Source organism: Hippopotamus amphibius, chromosome 17 (assembly GCF_030028045.1).
Source record: "Hippopotamus amphibius kiboko isolate mHipAmp2 chromosome 17, mHipAmp2.hap2, whole genome shotgun sequence".
NCBI classification, from domain to species: domain Eukaryota; kingdom Metazoa; phylum Chordata; class Mammalia; order Artiodactyla; family Hippopotamidae; genus Hippopotamus; species Hippopotamus amphibius.
Window position 1 is genome coordinate 48,126,512 of NC_080202.1, and position 17,480 is coordinate 48,143,991.

General features: G+C 50.5%; 3 protein-coding genes across 8 annotated transcripts in view; 1 reads left to right on the forward strand and 2 right to left on the reverse strand.

Moving 5' to 3' along the window:
* Positions 1–49: 49 nt before the first annotated feature.
* On the reverse strand, positions 50–4,345 carry PSMC5 (proteasome 26S subunit, ATPase 5). The gene is made up of 12 exons (XM_057716033.1): positions 4,179–4,345; positions 3,574–3,645; positions 2,467–2,536; positions 2,092–2,189; positions 1,867–1,923; positions 1,558–1,788; positions 1,138–1,264; positions 828–1,018; positions 631–729; positions 440–550; positions 262–348; positions 50–158 (listed from the first exon to the last, which is right to left on the reverse strand). The coding sequence occupies exons 1-12, from the start codon at positions 4,200–4,202 to the stop codon at positions 105–107; spliced, it is 1,221 nt and encodes a 406-aa protein (XP_057572016.1). The 5' UTR covers positions 4,203–4,345; the 3' UTR covers positions 50–104.
* Positions 3,839–16,746, forward strand: FTSJ3 (FtsJ RNA 2'-O-methyltransferase 3). Of its 3 annotated transcripts, XR_009050013.1 has the most exons (23): positions 3,839–4,042; positions 4,479–4,644; positions 4,755–4,847; positions 5,026–5,131; positions 5,908–5,954; positions 6,075–6,154; positions 6,564–6,663; positions 6,756–6,950; positions 7,025–7,140; positions 7,255–7,359; positions 7,447–7,547; positions 7,774–7,854; positions 7,946–8,089; positions 8,225–8,360; positions 9,492–9,670; positions 9,816–9,936; positions 10,017–10,264; positions 10,538–10,626; positions 10,709–10,808; positions 10,901–11,084; positions 11,168–11,262; positions 11,348–11,636; positions 16,630–16,746. XR_009050013.1 is itself a non-coding variant. In XM_057716028.1 (22 exons), the coding sequence occupies exons 3-22, from the start codon at positions 4,781–4,783 to the stop codon at positions 11,538–11,540; spliced, it is 2,487 nt and encodes an 828-aa protein (XP_057572011.1). In that variant the 5' UTR covers positions 3,839–4,042; positions 4,479–4,644; positions 4,755–4,780; the 3' UTR covers positions 11,541–12,258. The 3 variants fall into 3 exon arrangements, 2 of the variants coding, with proteins under 2 accessions (XP_057572011.1, XP_057572012.1); XM_057716028.1 differs by lacking the exon at positions 16,630–16,746 and having other exon boundaries at positions 11,348–12,258; XM_057716029.1 differs by lacking the exons at positions 3,839–4,042; positions 4,479–4,644; positions 16,630–16,746 and having other exon boundaries at positions 4,825–4,847; positions 5,026–5,124; positions 11,348–12,258.
* The window catches only part of DDX42 (DEAD-box helicase 42), a 43,524-nt gene continuing 38,402 nt past the window's right edge, over positions 12,359–17,480 (reverse strand). For all 4 annotated transcript variants that reach the window (XM_057716025.1, XM_057716026.1, XM_057716024.1 and 1 more), the window contains 4 exons: positions 16,672–16,898; positions 15,306–15,416; positions 14,099–14,200; positions 12,359–13,655 (listed from right to left, as the gene is read on the reverse strand). In XM_057716025.1, the coding sequence (XP_057572008.1) occupies positions 12,945–13,655; positions 14,099–14,200; positions 15,306–15,416; positions 16,672–16,898 (1,151 nt within the window). In that variant the 3' untranslated portion in view covers positions 12,359–12,944. The remainder of the gene's footprint in view (positions 13,656–14,098; positions 14,201–15,305; positions 15,417–16,671; positions 16,899–17,480) is intronic.

The window sequence follows — 17,480 nt, forward strand, 5'->3', positions numbered from 1 at the left end:
CAGACCTGGTGATTGGACAGTGGGGCCGCTCAGTAACAGATTCAAGTCCTCAAGGTCTTGTCCTGCAAAGCTTTATTAGAGGGACCCCCACAGAGGACCCCGCCTCACTTCCACAGCTTCTTGATGGACATGTTTTTCTCACTGTCCTTTTGCATGACCTGGAGAGAGAGCACATTTAAGTTAGAGACTGGGTGAGCACGCGCCCTGTCCCCACTGCTCCAGAGCCACCATCAGCAAAGGCAGAAAGACGGAGGCCCATACCTTGGCTACTGCCATCTCAAAGTCCTCCTGGGTGACGTGGACTCGCCGCTCCCGCAGCGCGTACATGCCGGCTTCAGTGCACACGCCCTGAGTGGGGAAAGGAAGACAGGTGCTGCTGCTGTGCCCCGCAACCCAGAGCTTCCTGCCTCTGCCCCATTTCCTCGGGCGCTCTACTTACCTTCACTTCAGCCCCCGACGCTCCTGGCATGAGCTCGGCAATTTTTCGCAGGTTGATCCCCCGGGTCAGGTTCATTTTCCGAGAATGGATCTTCAAAATGTCCAGCCGGGCCTAGTGATGGGAGAGGAAAAGCCTGAGCCCACGGCCCACCCCCACAGCCGGAGCCGCTGCCAGCACTGTGCGTCACAAACCTCCTCATTGGGGGGTGGGAATTCAATTTTTCTGTCGATGCGCCCTGGGCGGAGCAGCGCCGAGTCCAGGATGTCAATCCTATTAGTCGCCATGATGACCTGCGTGGACACAGCGGGTGGCATCAGCTAAGCCCTTCCTGAGGCTGCACCTTCCCAGGGCCTTCCCTTGGCTCCTCCCCAAGCCGACCCCACCGCACCTTGATATTCTTGGTGGCCTCGAAGCCGTCCAGCTGGTTGAGCAGCTCCAGCATTGTGCGCTGGACTTCACTGTCCCCTCCCGAGCCCCCCTCCAGCCGTGAGGAGCCGATGGAGTCAATTTCGTCCATGAAGATGATCGATGGAGCGTGTTCTCGGGCCATGACGAACAGCTCCCTCACCATCCTTGCCCCTGGACAGAGGCCAGGCCGGCGTTCACAAGCTGATGAGAGCTCCCTCCCCTCTCCCCCCAACCCCCTCCCCCCCACTCCCACCCCCCACCTTAGTTTTCTTGTTTCTGGCCACAGTTACCTTCCCCAATGAATTTCTGTACCAATTCAGAACCAGAGACACGAATGAAGGTACAGTCTGTGTGATGAGCCACGGCCCGGGCCAGCAGTGTCTTCCCAGTGCCTGGGGGTCCGTACAGCAGCACTCCCTAGAAAGCAACGGCCGGACTCAGGGCAGAAAGCTGGCCCCCATGTTCCATTCAATGAACATTTACTGAGTGTCTGCACGGCGCTAGGTCCCATGTTAGATGCTAGAGATAATAAAATGAATGTCAAGCTCCCCTCTGGAGCTCACAGCCAAACCACTCCGGGGCCTGGCAGCATCTCTCCCCCCGCCCCACTGCAGGAGGAGGGCCGGGGGCAGCAGGCGCCAGTCTATCCCCCCGGCCTGGGGCAGGAGGCGTACAGCGGCAGCACGGGCCTCCCTAGGAGCCCTGGTCACCTTGGGCTGCGCGATGCCCAGCGCTTCAAAGAGCTCAGGGTGCTTAACGGGCAGCTCGATCACTTCCTTGATCTCCTTTATCTGCTTGTCCAGTCCACCAATCATCTCGTACGTTGAATCTGGCACCTTCTCCACCATCATCAGGGACACCAGTGGGTCTACCTTGTTGGGTAGGATCTTGTGCAGAGTGTAGCTGTCATTTCTGAGAGCCACCCGGCAATTGGGGGTCACCTGGGCGAGGGGAGAGAGGTTCAGGAAGTGGTGTGGTGAGAGGTGACCCCCACCTCCCACCTCCCCGGCTGCACTCACATCATTGATGTCGATGTTCTTGTCCACGTCTACGACAAACTTGCCCTCAGGATGTACCTGGAGAAACAAGGGCTGATGACCTTCCCCAACAGCCACCAAATCACCAACCTTGCCCAGAAAGACACATGAGTCTTGCACTAACGTGAGAACAGTGTCCTCACTACATACAAAGGTATGGGACTATAGTGGGCAAAGGGCTGGTCCTTGGGGTCACGTTGCCTTTACCTTAACCAACACTTTCTTCTTATCCATGGCCCGGACTACTTCCCCCACATAGGAGCCCTGTTCCTGCAGAAGCTGTAGCTCCTCCCGCAACAGGCGAACTAGACAGGAAACAGACACGATGGTCACCCAGACTCTTTGGTGTCCCTCCCCCAAGACTCGATTCAACATGCATGAACTAAGCACCATTTTAAAGTTTTGAAGGCAAGACCTCAAAAAGAAAGTCAAAATTCATGTCTTTAAAAAGATCACAAGGGGGCTCGGGAGAGAGGTTGCGCGTGAACAGAGGATCACCTCGGCCTGGAAAAAGCAATAGGCACCAACGTGAAGACTTGCTTCAAACTGCCCATACGCAGCGTTCCCGTCTTTCCCCCTCACCTTTCGCATTAAGCTCATTCCTCTGTGCCTGCAGCCTCCGGAGGTTTTGGCTCTTATCATTCACAATCAGCTGTGGAGGACAAGAAGCAAAGGGTGGAAAATGGTAGGCAGTTGAGATCTCAGCCAAGACCCTCACAGGCTGGTGTGAGCTGAGTGAAGAAAGAGCACAGGGCACTTGCATTCTCCATTCAGATTCTCCAGTATGATTCTAACAACCCTATCCTGTCCTCCAAGAGTTCCTCTGGAGTGTAGGATAACCACAGGGAAAAAAAGGCTGCTTGTCTAATACTGGTCCAGGAATAACAAACCCTAATGAAGAAGAGTTAAGAGCTGGCTCACAAAGCCAGTTTCTTGCAGAGTGGTAACATGGTAGAGTGGGAAGACCTCTGAGTCAGAAGCCTAAATTCTAGCCCCACTGCTGGCAATTAACAGCTGGATAAAGCCAATGAAAGCTATATAAAAGGTCTAGATCTGTAACCAAACTGCAAGCACCACCTATCCTGCCTCTTTTCAGGATTAATGTGAGGAACAAATGAAAGCACACGTAAAGCATTTCAAAAATGACAAACAAAATATGATACCTACAAATATACCTGGGGTTCAGAATTTTTCCTTGCGGCTCTCAACCATCCAATTTACATTATTTTCCTTACTTCTATGGTCCTTGCTCCCTGTTTAGGCCAGAGCACTGGGTTGGCCCATTCCTTTTCATTCAGTCCCATGGAATCAGCATTGTCCAGACTCCTCAATTCTGTCTTCTCTCTCTGCCCCAGCCCTTCCTCTGATAAATCTCATCTCCTGACCCTATGGTCTTTTATAAGAAACCCTCGCATCCGGGCTTCTTCTAAGAGGAATGACTTTTGGCTGGGGATACCTTTATGTTAAAATTTGACTCCTGAAGATGTGTAACGAGCTGTGAATACTAATTACTTTCAAAAGAATAAGACTTGAAGGAAACAAAAGACTGTTAACTTCACATGCTTTATACCGTTGGCTTGTTACTTCTTCCACTGCGCCCCCAGTGAAATTACATGGATTTGTAGAAATCCGCTCCATCAATCTCATCTCCCTTCTAGCTCCCCCTGGGCCTTTGGAGTCCGTTCTCACCTGGAGTTCTTCAATCTTGGACAGGTAATATTGGCGGAGTCCACTGCCTGCCTTTCCCTCTTCCAGCTCCATCTGAAGACACAGTGTAATTATCAACCAACAGGTTAAACATCCAAGGGATAAAGCTACTTCAGCTTGGATTTCGGAGATTTAAGATCTGCGTTCTGATCCCTCACTCCTCTTCAGAACCACTTCCCCACGACTAAACTAAAACAGAATGAGAACGCCGCCTACCTCAAGACTTTCAGGAGGATCAAGAGACGACACACCCGGGAACGCTATACAAACCCGAGCTGTCATTACTACAGGAGGAGCCAGAAGGAAGGACGGGTCCCCCGACTCCCGCGACTCGCGGAAGGGTGGGTTCCCGCTCCCACCGGCTCCTCTCACTCACTCGGCTTCCACTGGGTCTTCCCGGCCCTGCCCTGACCCGCCGGGGGCAGCGCTGACACAGCAGATCCGGTCCCAGGTAGGGCCCAGTCTAGATCGGTCCAGCCACCCCCGACTCCCCCCCACCCTCTTGCCCCGGCCGGCAGCCCACCTCGGATCACACCTGCTTCACATCCAGCCCCGGTTCCCGCCCCGCCCCGCCGCCGCCACCATACCTGCTCTGGTCCGTCAAGCGCCATCTTCCCTCTTCCGCGGAGACCGCCGGCATCAGAGCAGACTTGCCGCGCAGGCGCAGAAGCAGGGCCTTGGGGCCCGAACACCCGGGCAGAGAACAGTTCCGGGTCAATGGGCGGGGTGTGAGGACAGACGGTAACAAGTAACGGGGGCCAAGAGGGGAGGGGCGGGGGTACGCGAGGTCAGGAGCTTTGGAAAGGGGTGAAAAGGGCACAGAACTCCTGAATGTTACTCTCTAGAAATTTTGTTTTGGTTAAATTAACCACCTCTCCTGGTGCCAGCTTCCAGCTTATAAAACCTGGGGACAGAGTATAAAAATTTCCCTGGCCACGCTCAAAATGGTGGAAAACTTGGAGCCGGGGACGCGAGATGCTCAAGCGGAAGCGGAAATACGTTTGCCGCACACGTGTGCCGCTCCAGGGGTGGTGAAAACGGCGCTGGCTGGAGGTGAGTGGTGTGGGCTGAGGTGCCGAGTGTGTCTGCGACGGCGAGTGGAGAACGAAAAGCGGAATCTAGTGCTCCGGGAAGAGACGTCCCAATTTTTGCTTTCTCTTCAGATTGAGTGGCGCGTCCACGTTCCACCATGGGCAAAAAGGGCAAAGTCGGGAAGAGCCGGCGGGACAAGTTCTATCACTTGGCGAAGGAAACTGGTGAGTCAGGGTTTTCGCCGTCTGCGAGCGGACGAACCCCCGACCTCGGCCGGTTCGCTCCCCTTGCCGAACGTGGAGCTTCTTTTCCGTAGAAGGGGTGGTGGGTCGTGAGGGCGCAGAGGTTCCGCTGGAAAAGCGCTTCTCGGGTCTTACTACAGTACTTTGTCGCCGCCTGCAGGTTACCGTTCCCGCTCGGCTTTCAAGCTGATCCAGCTGAATCGCCGCTTTCAATTTCTGCAGAAAGCCCGAGCCTTGCTGGACCTGTGCGCTGCACCAGGTGGATGGTGTGTGGCACCCGGCACTTGACCCTCCTTATGCACGCTTTCTGGATGCCAGCCTTGGATGACTGAGAGTTGCATTTGGGGTGGGAGGGATACAGTAATACCAGCCTTGAGTCACGCCCCAGAGCGTAAGCTGCAGGGGGAAAGGTTTGGACCCCGTACTTAACGGCTTGACTGGCTGATACCGACCAGAGTTCTTGGCCTTTCTCAATCAATAGAAATTGAGGAAAAGCCAGACAAGAGATTCAGGCAAGGCTTTATTGGGGCCCCTGCTGTAGCAGGGAGGAGTGAAAACAAGTAACAGATTCTCTTGCTAGCTGGCTCCCCAAGGGGTGGGTGAGCTGGTTCTTTATATGGGGTGAAGGTAGGGGTGTGTCCAGGGTTCGGCCCTGAGGGGTGGCTTAGGTGGTTTGCTCACCCCTTTGGTGGTGTTGAGTGCTGGGGGCATGCACTGTACCCTACTTTTGCTCCCAACTCTTCAGAAGTGACAGTGGGGTTTGTTGTTGTTGTTTCGGGGTTTTTTATATAAATATTTTCTTGTCCATAATTCGCCACGATTGAGTATGCATGCAGTTTTTAGTCCCTTATAGTTTCTTTGTGTTTTGTTGCTTGATTAGTTGTTTGTCCAGGCGCAAGCATTGCAGCACTGCAGCAAGGGGTCCTAGGTCCCAGCCTGTCTCATTTCCACTGCACTTAGCAGGGGCTCCTAACACCGATGGGTGAGATCACATTGCCAAACGAGGGGAAGGGACAGTCCAGGGTATTTTAATCTTTTATAGGTTGCAAGTGGCTGCCAAGTTTATGCCTGTATCCAGCCTTATTGTGGGTAAGTGACAGGTGGCTCTCCTGGGTGTTCCAGGGGATAGGAGTGTGAGACACTGTTATGCGTTTCCTTTCTCCCTGCTTGAGGCAACCTTTTGGAATACTCTGCCCTGATTTATTCTAGGAGTGGATCTGGTTCCAATCAAGCCTCTTCCCAATGTCGTGACACTCCAGGAGGACATCACAACAGAACGCTGTAGGCAGGTAATAGAAATGTCTCTTTTTCTGTGCCCTTAATAGGTGGAAACGCACATCCATTCTTCTCCCTACCCTGATCCCCTGAAGGCACGTTTCTTCTGTTAGCCATGCCTTGAGCAGTGCCTGTATGTTGTCTACATGTCCAGCCAGCCTTTATTTATTCAGGAAGGAGGGCTTTGGAGTTGGAGGAAGTGCAGACACTTCAGTGATTTCAGAGATTTCCCAGTAGATTCACTAGTAGACTGTAAGCTCTGTGGAAACAGACATGTTATTTTCGTATCCCCTGTCCCTGGCACAGGATTCTGCCCATGGTGGGCACCCAGCAAATGATTGGGAGGACAAATGACTGAACCAAGGGTTCCATTCATTGCTAGTTGTGTATTTCTGTTGCTGTGACTTCTTTTCTTCTCTGTAGGCCCTGAGGAAGGAGCTGAAAACCTGGAAAGTTGACGTTGTGCTCAACGACGGGGCCCCCAACGTCGGGGCTAGCTGGGTCCATGATGCTTACTCACAAGGTGCCGGGATCGGGGAGCATGGGGCTGAGGGTGGAGGTGGGTATACCCCCTCAGGCTGCAGAGGTCCTCAGCTGACTGTCTCTCTTCCGCAGCCCATCTGACACTGATGGCTTTGCGTCTGGCTTGTGATTTTCTGGGCCGTGGTGGCTGCTTCATCACGAAGGTTTTCCGTTCCCGCGACTATCAGCCTTTACTCTGGATCTTCCAGCAGCTCTTCCGCCGAGTCCAGGCCACCAAGCCCCAAGCCTCTCGTCATGAATCTGCAGAAATCTTTGTAGTCTGCCAGGGTGGGCATAACTTCCATCTTCTGATTTAGTCTCCCACCTACCAAAGCACACACTCATATATCCTCTTACCTTAGGATTCCTGGCTCCTGACAAGGTTGACAGTAAGTTCTTCGACCCCAAATTTGCCTTCAAGGAGGTTGAAGTTCAGGCCAAGACTGTTACTGAATTAGTGACTAAGAAGAAGCCAAAGGTGTGTTTGGGGAGTGGGCTTACCGTCAGGTCCTGGGACTCTGGGGAGGTTGGGCCTGGTGCCTACAGACGCCCCAGAAGAGACTGCTCAACCTTTGTTATTTCCCTTTCTAAGGCTGAAGGCTATGCTGAGGGTGACCTCACTCTCTATCACCGAACCTCAGTCACTGACTTTCTCCAAGCTGCCAACCCTGTTGACTTCCTTTCCAAAGCCAGTGAAGTGAGTACCTGGACTCGAGCGGTATGAGGGAGCCCCAGAAACATGACCTGAACATCTCCCCTGACTCCTATCCCTCCTTCCAAACAGATCTCGCTGGACGATGAAGAATTGGCACGGCATCCAGCTACCACCGAGGACGTACAGGCGTGCTGTCAGGATATCAAAGTGCTGGGGCGCAAGGAGCTTAGGTTTGCACTGGGGGTGGATGTAGGTGCCGGGAGCCCCGAAGGCAGGGGAAGGCCTTTGAGGGATATGACGTTGGATCTCTGGGAACGGGATACTGCTGTGCTAGAGGTTTGGGGTGGGGCCTGAGCCCTGGGACTTAGGTGGCTCAAACATGAAATTTGGGGTATGGGCCTAAAACAGGAGATGGGGACAATAAAGTCAGGAATGGTATTTCTGGGTCTGGGGCAGGTCCCTGCTGAACTGGAGAACAAAGCTTCGGCGGTATGTGACCAAGAAGCTGAAAGAACAAGCAAAGGCGCTGGACATCAGGTGAGGTGGGAGCTAAGCCAGGGCAGGTGGTGACTGGGTGTTGGGGGGAAGCACGTGGGAAAATAACCAACTCCTGGGACTGTTGTTTCAGCCTCAGCTCGGGGGAGGAAGAGGAAGGGGAGGAGGAGGAGTCGGCAGCCAGGGCAGGGCCGCAGCCCTCTGAGGAGGAGGAGGAGGAGCAGCTGAACCGGACCCTGGCTGAGATGAAGGCCCAGGAGGTGGCAGAGTTAAAGAGGTGAGAGGAGCTGGGGAAGAGCTCGGGGAACCCCAGGACCGAGTCCCTGCGCTGGTGAAGAGAGAGAGAGGGTGAAGGCATGGATAGGGTGTCTTCAGAGCTGGGCAGCTTTAATTCCTCAAACCACCCCCTCAGGAAGAAGAAGAAGCTGCTGCGTGAGCAGAGAAAGCAGCGGGAGCGTGTGGAGCTGAAGATGGATCTTCCCGGGGTTTCCATCGCAGATGAGGGGGAGACTGGCATGTTCTCCCTGCGCACCATCCGGGGTCACCAGGTGAGGCGGGGTTTGGGGCCCCCTGAGGAGACAGGAGGATCTGTTGGGGGATTTGGAGGTAGGGGATTGGATGTCTTTTTGATAAGTGTGCTGAATGGTCATGGCTCACAGTTGCTGGTGCGGGGAGACTGGGAAAAAAACGAGCCTTGTGTCTCAAAGGCCAGGAAGGAACATACACCTAAAATAATGAAAGTAGGAAGACTTGTGAGTGTGATGCAGATTTACCCTTGCAGAACTAGAAAATTAGAACAAGAGGCCCTCGTTGCAAGAAGCTTAGGTTATAGGCGATACAACCAGGGTGCCTGCGTTACCAGTACATGAGAGGGTCTCCCTCAGAGGGGAACAGTGTTCTTGAGTTCACCGAGACCAAGTTAGCACCTGCTGCACTAGGCTGCTGGATGGTGCTTTCTGCTGAATAGTGGAGTCTGCTTTTCCCGGTAAAAGCAGCATCACAAACAAAATGACCTCTCCTGGCTCTTGTGTGGGAAGGTACTAACCGAGTCCCATTGTACAGGAGGCAGTAGAGCACAGTGGTCTTCGAGTAGACTACCACTGATGCACTCTTTGCCTCAGTGACCTCATCTGTAAGAGAGATTGATAGAACCTACCTTACTGCGGTTTTTGGAAGGAATAAAAAAAGATGGTTAGGTGTAATTCCTGGTATATGATTCAAAAAATAGTAGCTCTCTTTGCCACGAGGAAAACAGATTTTAGAGTTGACAACTGATTTACAAGTGAAACAATTCCTGTTAGATGTACATTGCGTGGACTTCTTTTATTCAGTGGAAAGAAGAGTTGTAGATATTATTTTCTGGTGATAAGGTGCCTTCTGAGAGTAATTTTTTAAAAACCAGTGTTTTAGAACATTTTAAAATTTGACATTAATTAAGCCATGGGGTACCTATTTCTGCTACCATTGAAGAAGAGACAGCTGAGTGAGTGACCTGGCCTAGAATGGGATGTTTTAAACAGTTAACCCCATCACTTCCTTGTCTGTAAAAGGAGATAATGTACTTGTCACAGTGTATTTTCTAGTGTTGCTGAAGATAAACTAAGATGATGAACATGGAAGGAAAAAGCAGTATGTTCCTTGTCAGTGCCCTTGACCTGTGTTTCTCTGTCAAACCTCAGTTGTTAGAGGAGGTAACACAGGGGGACATGAGTGCTGCAGACACGTTTTTGTCTGATCTGCCAAGAGACGACATCTACATATCAGATGTTGAGGATGACAGTGCATCCCTGGATAGTGATCTGGATCCAGAGGAGCTGGCAGGAGTCAGAGAACCTCAGCGTCTAAAGGATCAAAAGTGGTAAGGGGCACGGGTCGGGGGGTGTCTGCAGGGCACCCTCAGCTCAAGTCCCGAAGCAGAGTTGGCGGCAGGGATTACCGGCGGGAGTGTGGGCAGCAGGCCCTCCAGGGCACGGACGCTCCACCCACTTTCCTTGGGTCAACAGTGTACGATTTGCTGAAGTGGAAGACGATAAAGAGGAGGAAGGAGAAGAGAATCCACTGCTGGTACCACTGGAGGAAAAGGCGGTACTGCAGGAGGAACAGGCCAGCCTGTGGTTCTCGAAGGTAAGCAGAGGCTGGGGGCCAGGGCAGGCAAGGACTGGCATTCCCTGGGAGAAGGGTGCCTGACCATTCCCCCATCACAGGACGGCTTCAGTGGGATCGAGGATGATGCCGACGAGGCCCTGGAGATCGGCCAGGCCCAGCTGCTGTACGAGAGCCGTCGCAAGGGGCAGCAGCAGCCACCACCGCCGACGCGCGTGAAGACTGAGAGCAAGGCTCCCCCGTGCCAGGACGAGGCTCCTTCAGGGACAGAGGCTGACACTGGCCCTGGAGGGGAAGAGAGCGATGGCAGCTCTGACAGTGACAGCAGTAGCAGTGAGGGTGAAGAGAGGTGAGTGGTTGCAGCTGATGGGAGAAGAGAAGAGGACGCAGTGGTTCTAACCGGTACTCTTAAGTTGGGGGTTTTCAACTTTGGCTGCAGATGGAGAGCTTTGAATACTGGTGATTCTCATTTAAGTGGTCTGTAGTACAGTCTGGGTGGCAAGATTTCTGTAAGTTCCCCAAGCAGTTTTAACTAAGAACCAGGGCTGACGTGAGCAGGAGTGTGTCTGAGTGGTGTGGGTAAGGGTGGGGCATGCGTGCACGGTCCTCCCCTCTTCCACAGCTGGAAACCACAGTGCGGTAAGAAGCGAAGCCGTGGGCCTAAGTCAGATGATGATGATGGGTTTGAGGTTGTGCCTATCGAGGACCCAGGTGAGAGCTCTGCACCTCGTAGAATGGGAGGTGACGTGGAGGTGCTGGGACCTGAGCTTTGACTTTCTTCTTCCCTCTCTAGTGAAACATCGCATCCTGGACCCTGAAGGCCTTGCTCTAGGTGCCATTATTGTGTCTTCCAAAAAAGCCAAGAGAGACCTCATAGATGACTCCTTCAGCCGGTAAGGGGCCAGAAAGTCATGAGAAGTGGCCTGGGTGGGGGGTGGGGAGGGATATTTCTTTAATATCCTGAGCTGGTGTCCTCTCCACCTAGGTACACATTTAATGAGGATGAGGGGGAGCTTCCAGACTGGTTTGTGCAGGAGGAAAAGCAGCACAGGATACGACAATTGCCTGTTGATAAGAAGGAGGTGGAGCAATACCGGAAACGCTGGCGGGAAATCAATGCACGTCCCATCAAGAAAGTGGCTGAGGCCAAGGCCAGAAAGAAACGGAGGGTAAGCCGTGGGGCTGCCTGAGACTCTGGGTGGGTGGGGCAGGGGTAGGAAAAGAGGTCATCTTGACTGAGGTGCCCCCACAGATGCTGAAGAAGCTGGAGCAAACCAAGAAGAAGGCAGAAGCTGTGGTCAACACAGTGGACATCTCAGAACGGGAGAAAGTGGCACAGCTTCGAAGGTGAGGGGCAGGAGGGGTCACCCACAGAGGTGCACGGGGGTCAGGGATTAGTAGAAAGCCTCTAACCTGTGTCTTCCACTTACAGTCTATACAAGAAAGCTGGGCTTGGAAAGGAGAAGCGCCAAGTCACCTATGTTGTAGCCAAGAAAGGTGTGGGCCGCAAAGTGCGCAGGCCAGCTGGAGTCAGAGGTCACTTCAAGGTGGTGGATTCGAGAATGAAGAAGGACCAAAGAGCACAGCAACGGAAGGAGCAGAAGAAAAAGCACAAGCGCAAGTGAGCAGAGCCACCAGAACCTCTGAGGGACTGTGTAAGGACAAGGAGCAATTCATCGCAGCCCCACCCTTGCCTGCATCGCAGTCGCCTGAAAAGACAGGTACCTGAACTCGTGGTGACCCTGAGCAGTGAGAGGGACGTCTTCCTGGCTGGAAGAAAGGGTTCCCTTTAAAGTCCTCCTGAAATGTCCTGTTGGTGCTATCAGAGCCCACAACCCTTCTGTGAAGAATGTGGGGTACTGAGCGAGAAGTCTCACCATTTTTAAATCGTATGGGGAAGTTCAGTGTTGCGGTGGCATTCACTTTAAGTCTATTTCTGGGTGAGTGGGCCTCTGAAGCCTTCCCCCATTATCATCTGAATAAAACCAGGATGATATAGACATCTGACAGTTATAGTTCCTGCTAACTTGATAACGCAAACATCTGGGTGTTCACACCATGTGCACTATTCTAAGTCATGTTAAATATGTCCCGACTCATGGTGAAGTAGAAATGACAGGCAATCCACAGGTCCCAGTAGTAAAACATTTACTAGAGCAAGCAGAAAGGAATGCACATCTTAAAGAAACCTTCACAAAGTCACAAAATTTGAAGTATGTATATTTCTTTCCCTTTTATAAAGAAGACAGAACAAAAATCATCAAAATCATTTCAGCAAAAGATTTTTCTATCATTGTGGCAAGTTAAAAAAAATACAGTGAAATAGGAGAAGACACTTTAAAAGCTGTTGCTGGGTTTTTGTTTCTCAATTTTAAATTTAACACTTCAGACCCAGAGCAATCCTGTTTCCAGAATCCACCTTCCCCCTCAGTTGTACAGTTGTAGGGATAGACCCTGGGTCTGGCAGGCTGCTACTTCCCGTCTCAGGACTGGACATAAACCTGGCTGGGAAACCTGAGCATCAACTCTCACTTAGAATCAGACCCCTCCCCTAACCTGCAGGTGTTTGGGAAGCACTTTAGTGCACATCCCTAACACCTCCATGGACTGGTCTGCAGAAGCCAGCCTCAAATGGTGACTGCCTGGCCACAGAAAAAGAATTTTAATTGCAGGTGTTTTTAAGGTGACATTTTAGTAAAAAATATGCACTACATATAATATAAACCTAGAGTGAGTTTTGTGCCCTGTAAGGCCCCTTCTTCCAAGGTATCCTCAACTGACCCTCGTGACACTCACCCAGAGCCAGAAGCCCAACTCTGACTGCTTCTAAAGACCAAAGCAGCTTCCAAAGAAAACATCTGAAAAATTATCCAGATGAAGGGGTAATGTCTCCAAGCTCCAGCTATCCACTAAGGGCAGGGGGTCCTCACACCTTGGGCCCCAACCCAGCCCTGAGACACCTAGTTACCAAAAATCTTTCTAAAAATAAAATTAAAAGACAACTGATTTCACGCTTCAGCACATACCCTCTAACTGTCCCATCGACTTTTCTTGCGCTTGGGTGGCTCGGGGACAGCGAAACCATCAGCAGTCTTATCTGTCTTGCTGTCCATCTTGTCCGTCTTGGTGCTGTCCACCTTGGGGTCCACCTTGCTTTCACGATTACAACTTTCTTTCCTGCTTTCACCATTCCGACCATCGTTTGCACCTCGGCTCTCCCCATGTCGGCCTCCACCTCCTCCATGCCTGTTCTCTCCATGAGGATGGCCATCAGCATGACGACGGCCATCAGCATGACGGCTGCTGCTTTCTGGGTAGCGGTATCCATCTCCATGGCGACCACCATCGCCATGACGTGGGCTATCGCCATGCCGATTGCCACTCTCTCCGTGACTATGTCGGCTTCCACCCCGGTTCTCAGTATATCTCTCTCTTTTCCCATTGCCACCCCCAATCCCTTCTCGGCTGTTACTTCCTGAAGCTGTGTTGTTGACTCCCTGGGCTCCGGCAGAAGGGTAGGTCACTGGGGCACTGCTGAGGTTCCCAGTATTGCCAAAGCCTGGGATGCCCTTCGTGGCACTGGCAATGGGACTGTCAGGACTGTTATGGCCCTGCTGGGCTGAATTAGTTGGAACCGAATTCAAGCTCCCTGCACTAGTCCATCCACTCGCCCCAGCAGCAGAGCTTCCAGCCTTCTGGTTGCTTAAACTGGCAGCAACAAAGTGACTCTTGTACTGTGACTAGAAGAGAGACAAGAGCAGTACGTAAAGACAGTAAGTTCAAGAAACTGGATGCCAGCTAGTTAACTGGATGCCAGCTAGCTAACTGGAGGTATAGAAGAATGATGGGTTCAGAGTTCACAAGAAACAGAATCAAACTTGTCTTAAGTAAAAAAATGGCAATTACTCTCAACCAGATGACAAGCCTCGGAACCTTGAAGGCTGTTAAGGCAGGGAGGGAACACCAATCCTGCTGTAGGATGAGAGCCCTGAGTGTGACTGAAGTAGATGACCAGCAAGAGGGGTTTCTCTAGCCTCTACACTTGCAGCTCTAGGCAAGCTGCAGTTAAGCTGACAACATCACTTCTACAGGGCCACCTACCACCTCAGGAAGACAAGGGCCCCTCGTCACTGCTCAAGAGTTACCACCGAAAGCTCTTTCAGCTAAATGCTTAATTTCAGACCTGGAAAGCTGCTTTCATTGCCGTCAGCCGATCTCCCATGGCTCCTGTGGAGGGCTTGTAGGCCTCATAATTGCTCATTACATTGTTGTTACTTCCTCGATCCTAAACAATAAACACACTCATGAGGATGAAGAATAAGTAGGAACACCCACTGCCAGAGACTGGGCCTCAATATACTGAAGTGGGACCTGAAATGGGGATGGGATATTTTTAGAAAGTTATGTTTTGTGAGAAAAGGCACAGTAATGAATCACTTAAAACTGTGTATGCCTTTCAACCCAATAATTCTATTTCTGGGAGCTAACCCTAATCATCAGAAATGAGGTCAGATTATGCCCAAAGCTGATCACCTGGTATAATTTACAGACACAAATACAAACATTATGTTTGTGTAAATACATAAAAATTATGTTAAAGCTGAAAAGGCCACAAGGCAGTACAGCACATACATGACTGCTCAGGCTCTAAATCCAGACCCTTAAGAGTCTGAATCTCAGCTTCAACACTTACCACAGTGTAACCTTGGGTGCCTCAGTTTCATCACCTGCACTTACTCTGAGTGGTTAACAGGTGTGGCTGCCTGGGCTGGCCCTGGCACGTGCTAAGTGCGCAGTATCACTGTCACCTGATGATCTATAGCACCATCATCACTGTAACACGGGGGCACACTGTTTATTTAACAAAGACACCACACTAACTATAAATGATGCAGAAATGTAGACTGGCAGCTTTCTTCCTTGACTTAAGAATCAAAGTTAAGAAAGCCAGTCAGGGGGAGCTTTTATTACCTGGTTTGTGAGAAAAGCTAGCTCTCTTATCTCTGATTCGATTTCCCAGAGAGTGTAGGAATCATTCCTGAGTTTAGCTACAAGACAACAGCTAGAGACACCATCTGGTGCTAGGCCAGTGCTGGAGGGCTTTTAAAAAGACTGCTGGGCCCCACCTCCAGAGTTTGATTCACCAGGTCTAGGATGGGGCGCGAGTTTGCATTTGCTACTGGTCCAGGGACCACAATTTGAGAACGACTGCTAACCTGGACTGATCTCCTGAGCACGCCTAGTGCTTCTTCAATAGAAAGTCACATTAAGAATCGGCATTGTATTGACTGGAGTCAGCAGATCAACCACAGCTGTCTCTTAGACAGGGTTGTGAACTCACTGAGGCTCTCAGGTAGATGAGAACAGTCCTAATGTCATCCAGAACTCACCGTGTTCTCAGAGCCAAGGCCAGGCCGCTCCCTGTAGCCTAGGCCTCCTCCACCAATGTTCAGCTTTTTCCCTTTCCCTCCTTTGAAGCGAGATTTCCGAAACCAGGCATTCTGCATTGAACATAATTCAAAGTTAAGACATGGAAGGAAGAGGCACCCAGAGGAAGAAGACAAGATCAAAGAGGAAACTAAACGGGAGGAAAGAACTTTTTGCTTCATCTTCAGTGAATGTGTCTATAGCAGAGAAGGAACTGTTCACAGGAACCACAGATTAGCTTCTTTCTGGCAGCTTAATCCATCAAATTTGTCAGCAGCCTTATCTAAGGCTTCCTTTTACTGCTCCTTCCTTCCTTCAGGGCCTCCAGAAAGGGAAGCGATTAAGATACACCTCAAATGCAGAGCAGTTACTCTGACCATTTCTAACTTTCTTGAGGAAAATGAATTTATTTTCTATTTCTCAGACAATCTATATATAACATCTCCAGGGGAGGTTAGAGCTTTACCTGACAATCACATCACAGTCAAAAGTACTTGAAAGGCAGGGCAGGCTTGGGCAAGGTGCTGATCAGGGAAGCTGATCAGTCTGAGAGCACGGGACACCTGAGGCACAATGAGATGTAGGAAGATGCCAAAGACAAAATACATCTTGTTCAAAAATTCAGTTTAGGATTGGCTCTCCGGGAAAGAGAAGGAAACATTATTCTACTCTTCCCTGCAATGCAGGTCCTTTACTCCCAGGTCTGGAAGCATGGGCAGTATCACAGTACAACTGCATTACAGGCAAACAGTTCTGTAGGCTGGCCTATGAATTTGAAAAACATGAGTCTCTACTATCAGAATGTATATCCCAAATCTGTTTGTAACCTGGGGACTGTGTGTATTAAGATGACTCAAGATTTAATTCAGTAGAATGCCTCACTCAGTTTTGGACTGGTAAGCAGTGTAGTCAAAGGTCTGAGACCTAGGTCTGAGGAGTAGTGAAATATGTTTTTTAAAAAAGAGATCATATATTTTTAGCCCCCCAAAGAAAAAACTGTTTAGGGGAAAGGGCAGTGAGGAGACGCGTAGCTTTCTTCAATATTTAATCTGCTCACAAGTGTGATGTGGGGCAAGCAGGAAGATATTTCAGAGGGACAGATTTTAGCACAAGGAAAGGAATAGCTTTTCAACATAAATGCTGCTGAAGGAGAGGATGAGAAGACAGACCAGACGAGTTTTAATGTCCTATGATACTAATCCGTACTTCATTAAGTGCTGCCCGCCCAACTTTACTGTCATGTTTCTGTGTTATCTGCCTCTGGCATACTGAAACGTTTTCACTTAGTTTTATAACCCCGAGCAACCTGAAGAGTGTCCTGCCCCTCACCTGCATTGCCAGATCTAGGAGTTCCTTGGAAACATGCTGATTGGCTCCTTCCAAGTTCCGGACAAGGTCACCAGCAAAATTGCTGTCCTTGGGTGTCAGCAGGGTATAGGCCACGCCTTTCTCACCGGCTCGTCCTGTTCGGCCAATCCTGTGAGTATGGGTATCAATATCTCGTGCCACATCATAGTTAATGACAGTCTTAATTGAAGGAATGTCCAGACCACGGGCTGAAATAAAAAAACAAATTCTTTTATTTATCAGGAGTCAAAACACCGAAGGAAGCCCAAATGCTAACCTTCTAAGAACCCACGTTCCTCTGACCTAAGCAAAGTGCATGGTTTGGTGTGCTGAGATACAGGCATGTAAGTCGCCCTTCTAGAACAAATGCCACTATCTACATTCTGTGATGCTGGGTCAACTTAGTGTGTAAAAGACATCTATCTTCTACTGTTAGTAACATGCCTGGCCTCTCTCTTGCACCAGAAATATGTTAAAAAAAAATTAAAACCAACATCAAATGTGTCTTGAAGCTGAGAAGTGATCTCCTTTCTGGGAGAAAATACCAGTTTTTAAGCGTAGATATTAAAACTCAGCAGAACAAATTCAAAACTCACACTTCAAAATTTTTTCTTATCTTGAGTGAAGTATATGCCAAACTACATAATCAATGTAAGATATCTACTATATTCAGACACACAACAAGGGCACAGCCTATGATATAACTGTGTAAACAATTTCTTCCCCAAATGTCTTCCAATTGCAGAGAGGAACATTAAGTGAAAAGTGGTACCCGGAGCCCCAGACTGTGA